General features: G+C 39.6%; 1 protein-coding gene across 3 annotated transcripts; it reads left to right on the top strand.

Moving 5' to 3' along the window:
• The first annotated feature begins 744 nt into the window (after nucleotides 1-744).
• Nucleotides 745-10,432, top strand: LOC117831041 (alanine--glyoxylate aminotransferase 2, mitochondrial-like). Of its 3 annotated transcripts, none has more exons than XM_034709504.1 (14): nucleotides 745-830; nucleotides 2,493-2,581; nucleotides 2,736-2,926; nucleotides 3,034-3,157; nucleotides 3,252-3,346; nucleotides 4,418-4,511; nucleotides 4,702-4,795; nucleotides 5,892-5,992; nucleotides 6,215-6,307; nucleotides 7,192-7,324; nucleotides 7,854-7,942; nucleotides 8,084-8,233; nucleotides 9,131-9,229; nucleotides 9,558-10,432. In XM_034709504.1, the coding sequence occupies exons 2-14, from the start codon at nucleotides 2,546-2,548 to the stop codon at nucleotides 9,657-9,659; spliced, it is 1,401 nt and encodes a 466-aa protein (XP_034565395.1). In that variant the 5' UTR covers nucleotides 745-830; nucleotides 2,493-2,545; the 3' UTR covers nucleotides 9,660-10,432. The 3 variants fall into 3 exon arrangements, with proteins under 3 accessions (XP_034565395.1, XP_034565393.1, XP_034565394.1); XM_034709502.1 differs by having other exon boundaries at nucleotides 785-966; XM_034709503.1 differs by lacking the exon at nucleotides 745-830 and adding an exon at nucleotides 953-1,041.
• The last annotated feature ends 1,317 nt before the right edge of the window (nucleotides 10,433-11,749 follow it).

Here is an 11,749-nt window from a genome sequence, read left to right as displayed (position 1 = left end):
TGATAACGTGTCACTGGTACAACTGGATAATGCTAGCATGACAGTTGTAAGTACTAACAGCAGCCATGTTTGTTTGTGTTTTTAACTTTCACTATGATAATGTTTTGGTGAGGACCAGTTTTTAATCAGTCACCATCATATGGTCGTGAATCAGCGGCGCTCGTGCATGTGAGCCGGGGCGTCGTTTTGGAGGAGCTCCGAGGGGAGAAGGGGAGGGGTTAGACGCAGTCATGAGGAAATGCTACATTCAAATTCATGCTGGTTTTCCGAGACTACCAACCCTAGCTGTAACCAATCAGGACAGAGGATTGGAGATCAGCTATGATTGGTCCGTCATAACGGGAACGAGGAGAATAGTAACATTGCTTGATACAAAGGCATTGGAAAACGCAGAGATTTCGCAATAGTTTCAAATTATTACACTTACCGATGAGTACCAATGGGCATTATGACCTTTTCACCAAACCCAGCAGGATAAAGCCACGTTTTTTTACACCATTCCTACCAACCCCAGCTTTAATGGGATACCCAATGTTAACTCAATTCACATACAGTAAGTGCTGTTAGGTGATCATACATGTGTCATGCAAAAATACAATTATGAAGACCAGAAGTCAATAAAATGCCTATAGGGTCTAAAGGTGTAACTTGACACCAAAATAACTAGAGACGTGTATTGGACGTTGGATAGAGGCGAATTTTGACCCTCTTGGTCTTCCATACAGAGGTGCGCTCTCGTGGTATCAGGGTCATTGACTGCGCGCGAGCCGCCTGTGCCACTCCCAGGGTCTTCAAAGCAAAGTGAACGAAGCGGAGCGTCAGACGGAGAAGTTAGTGGGATAGCAGCGAGCTTTCTGTCGCTTCTCAACATGTTGAAAGTTGTTTCTTGCCTAAGCGGCCGCTGTGTACTTAGAACGGGACGGTCTGGCTTTCTCCCCGGTTTGTCCAAATTCCACTTGGCAAGTGGTGAGTTACCATGGGGACGAACAAAATCCAGGGCAGGAGCTCATTACGCAGTTGGCTAAAAATAATCCATTTCAGGTGGTACAATTCAGAAACAGAACTGTTGTTTAAAAGCTCCAAGTTAACACTGTCACTTATCAAAAAAACAGAATGTTTGATGTAACTTAATCTAAAAACTGGTAAAGCAAACGTTGGCGTGTGTCCTTTTCCTGTAATACAATCATTGAGTTAATTAGGAAGAAGTTAGAATGAAAGAACCTTTTTCCTGTCTATAGGATTAGGAAAAGTAACAAAATATAACCCCCTTAAATTACAATTTAATTACAATTTAATTTCCATGTGAATGTGTTTTTGAAAATCACATGTTTGGTTTGTTTGCTTGTTAAATCTTAGCCATGTACTGGAAACAGTTACTCCATCAGCCAGATGCATGCAACAGAGTAAAGAGTATAGAATGTACTTCTGAATTCTCAAGTAAAAGTATAATGCAGCATAAAACTGAAATTAGGCAAGGCAAGGCAAGGCAAGGCAGCTTTATTTGTATAGCGCATTTCATACACGAGGGCAACTCAATGTGCTTTACATTAACACATTAAAAGCATTGGAGACATTCAGACAGGCATAAAAGAACATAATTAAAATGACAAATATGATAAAACAGAAAAGAAAAGGAAAGTTAGAAATATATTAAAAATTACATTAAAATTTTAATTTAAAGTGGGTTAAAATAATCTAAGATAGGAAGGCAGAGGTAAATAAATAAGTCTTAATCTTTGATTTAAAAGAGGTGAGAGTTTGAGCAGACCTACAGCTTTCAGGGAGCTTGTTCCAGATATGTGGTGCATAATGACTAAACGCTGCTTCACCATGTTTTGTTCTGACTCTAGGAACTGAAAGCAGACCAGTACCTGATGACCTCAGGGGTCGAGGTGGTTCATAAAGTAGTAGCAGATCAGCAATGTATTTTGGGCCTAAACCATTCAGTGCTTTATAAACCATCAGCAGGATTTTAAAGTCTATTCTCTGACAGACAGGAAGCCAGTGTAGAGATCTAAGAACTGGAGTAATGTGGTCTACTTTTTTGGTCCTTGTTAGGACTCGAGCAGCAGCATTCTGTATGAGCTGCAGCCGTCTGATGGACTTTTTAGGGAGTCCTGTAAAGACCCCGTTACAGTAGTCTTGAAATTACTCAAGTTATTTCAAATGGGCTATGTACCCTCAGAGTTATACTTGAATACAAAACTTAAGTAAAAAGCAAACAAGCTTTGTTAACGTCTCCCAATGTTGATTTAACTGCATGTGCACGTGTGTCCTCTGTAAAGTTGAGTGTTTCAGGCTAGTTTTGGCTCCTTCTACCTTGTTTTGGTTTTTTTTTACAACCAGGCAGTTTGGTATCCCACGTTGCACAACATGGGGTCTAAGGTGAACATATTGAGGTTAAAGTGTCAGACAGATCTAGGCTGATAACATACATGCAAGACAAATCTGCATGCACAATAACTAACCCTTCAATTGCAATTATTTAACAGGTGCATTATGTCTGAAATCAGCACTTAAATACCCTCCATCAGACCTCCCAGAGATGCCCCCATGCAACTTTGAACCAGAAGAATACACGGTGAAGCAATATCCTCTATTCAGTAGTCTGTAGTAGTAATTATAGTAATTATTCATAGTTATTGACATAAAATAATTTATATACAATAGAACTTTTACTGGCACACATTTCCGTAGGAAAATAAAATGATCCTCCTATATTTGTTTCTTTTCAGGGTATGTCCAAAGAGCGGATGATGGAAATCCGCAAACTGTATTGCAACCCTATGACAATGAAGGTGACTCTCTATAAGAAACCAGTCTTCATCCACCAGGGGTTCATGCAGTGGCTGTGGGATGTAGACGGGAAGAGATATCTGGATCTGTTTGCTGGTGTGGCTACTGTCAGTGTGGGCCACTGTCACCCGTAAGGCCCTTGTTTCTATGCTGCATGGATAGCATGTTGTGCCCTAGTACAAAGTTTGTAATGAAAAACATTCCAACTATTCAATGGTGTTCTTTTACCGGATACAGGAAAGTGACGGCAGCGGCAGAGCATCAGTTGAGGAGACTGTGGCACACCACAAATATCTATGTCTATCCTACTCTCCATGAGTACTGTGAGAAACTAGCATCCCACTTGCCAGATCCTCTAAAGGTACTGAGGTGGCTTATTTCATTTTGATCACCAGATGTCAGGAATCTTGATTAGTAAAACGGAAATGTCTTCTGGTCTGTTACTCCCTGTCTAGGTTGTATATCTGACCAACAGTGGCTCCGAAGCCAATGACCTGGCTATGTTGATGGCTCGACTTCACACAGGCAACTTTGATATCATCACTTTCAGGTCTTGTTTTATTTATTTATTTATTTATTTATTTATTCACATTTTTAACAGACAGTGGCTTCCCTTTTAGCTTAATTGTTCTGTTAAAAGTATACCAAAAAAATCTAAGTATTGTTTTTGTTGCAAACTGTATTGTATTATTATTGGAAATGCATTATGTAAAAGTGAGAAGTATGACTTTTTATTAGACAAGAGGCTTCAAGAGAGAGTTCCTGAAGAGAGAGACAGGAAATGTGAGGAGGGAGTGGGGGAAGACATGCATCAAATCATGTCAGGACCAGGAAAAGATCCAATGCCTAGTGAAGTGAGGACTATCATATAGATGGGGCGCCTGCTTTACCAACTGAGCTAAACTAGTGCTTAATAGTGCAGGTTTTTAAAGTGAGGTTGTTTGAGGTCAGTAGTAAGTGTACTACTCAGGATCCAGATCATCTTGGCCACTTTGTTGAGAAAACTGGTATGGGTACTAGGCTGTCTGCAGAGGGGTGCAGATTTCACCACATAATTTATCTAATTTTAAAAAGTCTACCCCAAACAGCTGATCAGTGTGTAAATACTGCTAAGACAAGTGGGCTTGTTATGGCAAGATGGGGCTGAAAAAATTCAAAACACAGTGCACACTTAGACCGACATTTATATTTGGATGGGTTCTCTTGAAATTAGCTAAATTACACGCTACAGTTGACCCTATCCGTGGCAGTTGATGGTCTTCCTTCTGTGAGTAATACACTTACTGTTGACAAATACCTCATACAACAGTTCTTCAAATAACAAACTATTTCTTAAACAGTTATATAGCTTGGTAACAGATTTCTTAGTGGTTTGCCCCTCCCATATCAGTGTAAAAAACAGGGATCCTTTTATCAGTGACAGATAGCAGACACACAGCTGAGTGAGCAACAAAGTTTATGATTTTGTGTTCTTATCAGGAATTATAAGATTTTTCGTGCATCTTTGTATTCATGACCTCCTCTTGTACCCGCTTGTTTGTGTATTGTGATATTTCAAATTAGATTCTCTGCAATCGATAAGTCTAAAAATGTTCTGATTGTATTGCTTTTTATCTTTCAGAGGATCGTACCACGGTGGGAGCCCACAGACCATGGGTCTAACTTCCAACGCAGCATATAAATACCCCATCGCCAACGGCTTAGGCTGCACTAATGTATGTATGGAATAATGCGACATAGTGCAATAACAGAATAGTTTTATCATCCAGTGATACATTTGCGTGTTAGAATAAGCATCTTGCAGAGGAGAGAGGGGAAACTGTATTGGGATTCTTTGTGCTGGATATATAAGAGACTGACAGAATCAGGTTGACCCAGCTGACTAGGTTTCTGCCTGATTAACAGACCATGTGTCCTGATGTGTTCAGAGGTCCGTGGGGAGGAAGCCACTGCAGAGACTCTCCTGTGCAGACCATCAGAGACTGTAGCTGTGCACAAGGTACACAAACACACACACAGTTCAACATGCTCACACTGCTGCCTGAAAACTGGGGTAAACAAGAAATGTTGCCTCTGAGATTAAACACTAGGATCCTTTTTGCAATACTCCTTAAAAAGATTAACTATCATTAATGATTAATGATCATACGGGTGGCAAAATAACAGCTGATGCTTTAGGCTGTGTGTTTTTATCTTGTTGTTTTATTTGCATTTGAATGTCCAATCTGCACCACACCCAAGTACATAAAAGTACATCTTCTTAAGACTAAATACTTGATTTACTCTTGACTTATCTAAATAAGTTGCCATCTAAAAGCTGTTTATATAAAACATGCACTGAAAGTAAGATAGTTAAATAGGTCAGCTGTTATGCCCAAATTAAAAAAGGAAGTGTTTAATTGCTTGTATAAAGTTCAAAGTCTCCCGTACAGTTGATCATTTACCTCTCATGGCCTTTAGGCATTTCTAGGAATGTTAGCTAAATGTTCTTCTTCTGCATATCTGCGGACGAGCCTACCCGGCACTTTACAGTATTATTTCTACTCAGCACTGTTTGCAGAACACATGACCGTTAGGCTGCAGTATCAATATTATTAAATTACAACCCTGCGGCGGTGTCTTTCATGTGGCTGTGTGGCACAGGGAAGTGAGATTAGACACTATCAATGTTGCTGAGGGGAATCTCATAAAGGAATCAAGGCTGCAAATAAACAAGTCAAGTCAACTGTATTTATACAGCACATTTAAAACAACAGTTGCAACTGTTGGCCACAGTGCTTTACAAGTTAAAAGAACAACTTATTGAATTATTTCTCAATTCATAACTTTTAACAAATTTATTTTGTATTTCCTGTTTACTTATTTATTTAATTTCAAAGTTATATTTTTGGGCATTTTTGCCTTGAATGGATAGGACAGCTGAAGAGATACAGGAAATGTGGGGAGTAGAGAGTGGGAGGACTATGGCCTCTGTATTTGGGGCGCATGTGTAGGCCACTAGGCCAACGGTGCCCCAAGTATCTCTCGTTTAAACTAACCTGTTAATGCCAGCACTGGTTTACTATATGGAGGGCTTCTCTTTATTGAATCCACAGGTCAGTGCATGGCACATGATCAATACATCGGACAGCTAAAAGAGACTTTTGCTACGAGTGTCCCGAGTCGAATCGCTGCTTTCTTTGGGGAGCCCATTCAGGTTCTGTCTTGTTTTTGAGTATTTAATGTTCAACATTTTGTTCATGTATGGGCTAATCTGTTACTTCACCACTTTAATATTAACTTTATGCCTGATGTGTGCACTACCATTAGTGACTAAATTAGTCATTTGTAGCATGTATTCATTGTTTGCTCATGTTCAGAATAAGGAGTAGTTGTGGAAACTACAATGAGACTTTAATTGAATTGTATGTTTGTACAGGGAGTCGGAGGAGCTGTGCAGTATCCTAAAAACTACCTGAAGGAGGCTTACAAACTTGTGAGGGAGAGAGGAGGGGTCTGCATTGCTGATGAGGTTAGGTACACAATTTACTGTTCTAAATGTTTTTTTAATGAGTTTCCTGTGCACAATTTAAAATATACTGATGGATTCAAAATACTTCTGCATCATGATGCTTTAAACGAACAGATTCCTTGTTTACTCTAGTTTGAACTTCAAGGATTTAAATTGTTATTTAATTGTAGGTAAGAGATAACGAAACTGCATTTGTGATTATCTGTATTTATTTCAAGTGTTAAATGTGCTGGAAAAAATAGCTTTTGTTTTCATTCCTTGTCAAATAAATTAAATTGAATGTGTCATAATAGTGTGCTATTTTACACCTATGCGATCTACCTTATATTTTGTTACCTAAGAGCAGAGGCGGTGAAGTAAGATAAAAGGGTTTGCAGGGGTGTTGAGCCCAAAATCTGAGTTTTCACTGTCTTAAAGCTAGCTTACTTTTCACATGGCTAGGTTAGCATTGTAACTTGTCGCACAAACCTGCTTACATAGGCAAGGTAGGATTCAGAGCGTTAGCTAAATTCACAGCAGGGTGCCATCTTTTAAGTATTTTCCTTGAGATGGTGTCTGTGAGCTGTTAGATGCTGAGCTGAGGTAAAATGTGTCTAAAACCTTGTTAAATTCCAAAGTTACATAACTAAAGCCACAGCAGTAAGCTGTGCAATCACGATTATACAGCTTTTACTCATAAAAGGCTGCCTTTATGCAACAGTAATGCTGAAAGATTTAAGAACAAAGCAGTGAGGTAAAAGTTGCCAAAATACTAATAAATGCTGAGTGACAATGCCATTTAACAAGAAATTCTCACACTAAGCGCTAACAGATTGCCTAAGAGTCTCTGAGTAACTGTTAATTTTGGACATGTAAAAGAGACGGACCTTTTTTGAACTTGACAGGTCCAAACTGGATTTGGTCGAACAGGAACTCACTTCTGGGGTTTCCAAGGTCATGACGTCATCCCTGATATGGTTACCATGGCAAAGGGCATCGGAAATGGATACCCAATGGGAGCTGTTGTCACAACACCAGGTAAGATTATACAATGTGTTTATTTTAAGATTAAAAATGATGAAATGTTTTGATGCCTTTCCCTCAGCCGAAGATTAGCAAAGAAAGTTATAGAGCACAAGTGTTAAGCTCATTAATGTAATACTGCAGACCTGTGGGAGCTGTGCAAATCTTAACACCTCTCTGAGAAAATAGACTGGCACTCATAACCTTCACTCACTCTTTCTCTCTTTCTTTCTGATGTGTGGGTTGCTCTTGTTGTCAAAGTTATGGTGTGACTTGATGTGTGATCACAGGTTGTTTCTTGTGTTATTCTTGCTGCAGCTCTCCAATTCAACTTAAAGATTGCACTGTTTTCTTGTGTTATCATTATGAAACCCTTCTCTCTTATTTTGAAATCCTACTTTGTGATGTTTCTACGAGCAGTACAGAGAATAAATGTGACAAAACCTGAATACTTCCAGATAGAAAAATAAGAAAAACTTCGGCTGAGCTTTTACTTTGAAAGGTCACCAAATAAAGATGTGATCTTCTTAATTAATGTTTTCAGAAATTGCTGCATCGTTTGCCAAGGGGGTTCATTTCAACACCTTTGGAGGAAATCCTGTGGCTTGTGCCATTGCTTCATCTGTGCTTGATGTAAGAATTGTTCTTTTTTCTTTAGGAAGAGTTAAGTATGAGATTAACAAATGTATTAATGCTGTAGCTGCATCTGAAAACCTTCATCATCATAGAGGCTCACTGAATGATATTTAAAATGAATGTTTTTTTAACCAACAGACGATCAAAGAGGACGGTGCTCAGCAGATAAGTCTCAATGTTGGCACATATCTGATGACTGAAATGGCGAAACTAAGAGACAAGTATGAGATTATTGGCGATGTCCGCGGGAAAGGCCTGCAGATTGGAGTGGAAATGGTCAAAGACAAGGTACTGATTTTGTAACAAGAGTAGCACTAATATCCCCTCACATGTTTGAACAATGTGTGCCTGTGCTCTGCCCCTTGGGGGCATGGTCCAGCAGTGCCCCAGTTAACCATTAGCCGGAGCAGCAGTGGCCGTTCGTACTTGTGAACACAAAAATCTCAGCTGTAGTGAGAGAACAACAGACTGAGTTCTGCTTATTTTCTGTAATATTTTGTTGATGTTTTTTTTTCGAAGGAGGCAAATGTAACAAGTATAGAACTAACTAAACAAAATTATGAAGTGAAAAGGTGTCATTTCAGTTTTAATGACTCGGTCTTGACATTTCTTAGAGTGCTGCAGTGCTGTTTGGCAAATGTCTTGCCATGCCAGTGATGTTAAGGCTATTGTTGTTAATTGCTAAGTTCCTTTTTGCTGATGGTGTTCTCCTGTGCTTGTGACATGTCTTCATGAATTGTTAGACGTTGCTTTATTGCACATTTTTTTCTATTTTACTGTTTGATAGTCTGAAATGCTGTTTTAGCGGTGACACCCTGTAAGTATTTCATCATAAGGCTCTGGTGTGTAAGCAGTAAACAAAGTTAGGTTGAGGAGGACAGTGAATGATCTCAGAGTTTATGATTACCTCAGCAAACATGGACGTAAAGATTAGCCAAAGTCTGAAAAATGATCATCAAGCAGATAAACATCCATGAGAGTCTCAAAACACCCAAGAAATAATGATATACTCAACCTCATCGCTCAGGCTTCAGTCACAAAGACAGAAGTATTTATCTTGGCTACCTGGATGTTGTCTTTCTGAAATCACACACAACTTCTCACAAAGGCTTCAAAAATTAATGATGTATTGTTCCAAATCAACTCAACAATATTAAAACTTTACCTCAACTGTGTCATCCTCAGGCCACCAGAGACCCGCTGCCTCCTGAGGGGATGAATGAGATCTTTGAGGACGTGAAGGATATGGGAATCCTGATAGGGAAAGGAGGAATCTACGGACAGGTAACATCACTAACCTGGAAGCTTTCAATGGTCACTTAAAGAAAACAAGGACAATACTTTTTCACTGTTGTTTGGTCCTTTTGTTCAGAATTTAAAGCCCATTTAGAAAGACCATCAAGGGTGTTCCAGCAGTGCTCATTAATTTTTGACATAAAAAGGAACGTTTTGATGTGAAGTGCAGCAGTAGAAATCAGACAGTGACTCCCCAGCAGTCTGCTCATACTGGCTTTGAAAGGTTAAAATAAACTGCATGTATTTCATGTTTCTACTCTGTGTGATGTAGTGCTCTATAATCTGCCCTCTTTTCTTTCTTTTCTCACCATACAAGACTTTCCGCATCAAACCTCCTATGTGCATCACGATGGAAGACGCAGATTTCTTCCTGGCAGTTTTTGACAAGGCACTCCACAACTACACAGAAAGGAAATAAAGGGGCAGGTTGCACGCTCAATGCTGGGACTACACCACGATATCTGTTCATCATTAAAAATGAGAAGAATTTCAGTATTAATCAATGTGAAGACTACCTCTGTTATTATACCTGCAAAGCCATTTTAAAAGGGAACTAATGTGTTAGGACTGAACGGTGGTGCAGTGGGTAGCGCTGTTGCCTTACAGATAGAAGGTTTCTGGGTCAAATCCCCGGTCTGTCAGGGCCCTTTCTGTCTGGAGTTTGCATGTTCTCCCCGTGCATGCATGGGTTCTCTCTGGGTACTTCGGCTTCCTCCCACAGTCCAAAAACATGCTCACCAGGTTGATGGATCACTCTAATTTGCTAGTAGGTGTGAGTGTGTGCGTGAATGGTTGTCTGTCTCTCTGTGATGGGTTGGCAACCTGTCCAAGGTGTACCTGCCTTCCACCCGAAGCCAGCTGGGATAGGCTCCAGCCCCCGAGACCCCTAACGGGATAAGCGGTCAAGATAATGGATGGACTTATGTGTTAACTTTTCTGTGATTGGAAGACTTGATTGGCTAAACATACCTCACTTTTATATGACGAAACAAATCTTATACCGTGCCTTCCGGACAACTGACATGGTATTTTGTTCCTTTTAGATTTACTGAATTATGATTGGATGTGATGTTGTTTGATTGTGTCAAAAACTGTCTTTCCTGAACTCATGTTTGTGCTGATTATGGACATGAATGTTAAAATAAAGAATGTGTAAGCTCAAAGAACAACAGTTGGGCACACTGACCCTGAGGAGTTATTTTTGTGCGGTTTTCCTGTTTATAATCCAAGTTATTTATATTTGATTTAAATCAGATCAACTCCAATATCCTTCACTGTGCTGTACCAAATAACTCGATGGGTTGTCTTCTGTAACCAATGTACAGGAACTACCAAACTGATTTTTAGTTTCTTGTCAGCTACCCGCTTAAGAGCTACCAGTTTGAGCTTCATTGAGCTCTGTGTGCTTCCGTTGAAGCTCCTACCAGCTAATGCTGTGAGCCGCTAATCCTCGTACTGCCTCCAAACCCCCAAGGCTCACATCAACCTCCTGCACAAATGTCTTCCATGAAATCTGCTTAACCAAACACAGCAGTTGACCTTGTATATGGATGATGACCCAGTTAAAGACTAGCACTGTACCTATTGATAAGTACATCAATAACCTATGATGAGAGACTATTTCAGTATAAGCTTCAAATTTAACTTGATCAAAAGCTCTCTCCCTTACCCAGCAGAGAAAACTTATTGACTTATCTAGATTCTTCTGTACAAGAGTATATCATAGCAGAAATATATGAGCACTAAATATTGATATTGGAAATATAGAATTTAAGTCAAATATATCAACCAGGGGTAATAGAAAAAAGAGCTTCATACGTCTCAGTAATTTCTAACGAATCTTTGGAAACAGCAACAAAGTCAAAAGTTGGGATGCCATCCGGGGCATCTCAGGACTGGACTCAGGGGAAAGTTTAAAAACATATCTGATGCCATATTTACTATCTGCTCTCTGCTTTTGCCATTCATTAACTCCTCTGTTATTCAGATCCCGCCATTCCCTCCCACGTGCATTAACCCTTGTCTTCCCACGTCCTCATTAGCCTTGCAGTACAAGCCCATCCACTATCACACTTTACTCTACCTGTCTGGTCTCTGAACGGGCTCTGAGGTCCAAACCTTGTTTATTTATTTATACCTTGTCTCATGGGACGATGGAAACAAATAGGCTATGACTCTGACTCTTTTGCTCTCTGAAAATTAGTATGATTTTGTCCAATATCCAGACTTAGAAAAACCATTGACGAGGCTTATATTTACCAAAGTAGCTTACATCTAAGAAAATAAAAGTTTCCTAACACTGTACAATATCTGAAAGCCAGAGCAATGGCCTAAAAACAGAGAACCATCCATCTTAAAGCATTTCTAGGTCAATGCTATAGTTTTTTTTTAATGCTAGGAAGCAACTATATCTGAAGCTAAAAGCAACATAACACTCCCTAATGAATGGCTTGAAAGGCTGTGTTATCCCTTAAGATCAAACGCTTACATATGTACAGAAACAACAAA

The sequence above is a fragment of the Notolabrus celidotus genome, chromosome 19 (genome assembly GCF_009762535.1).
Source record: "Notolabrus celidotus isolate fNotCel1 chromosome 19, fNotCel1.pri, whole genome shotgun sequence".
NCBI classification, from domain to species: Eukaryota; Metazoa; Chordata; class Actinopteri; order Labriformes; family Labridae; genus Notolabrus; species Notolabrus celidotus.
Note: the sequence above shows the minus strand (reverse complement) of the source record. Positions and strands in the feature narration are given on the sequence as shown.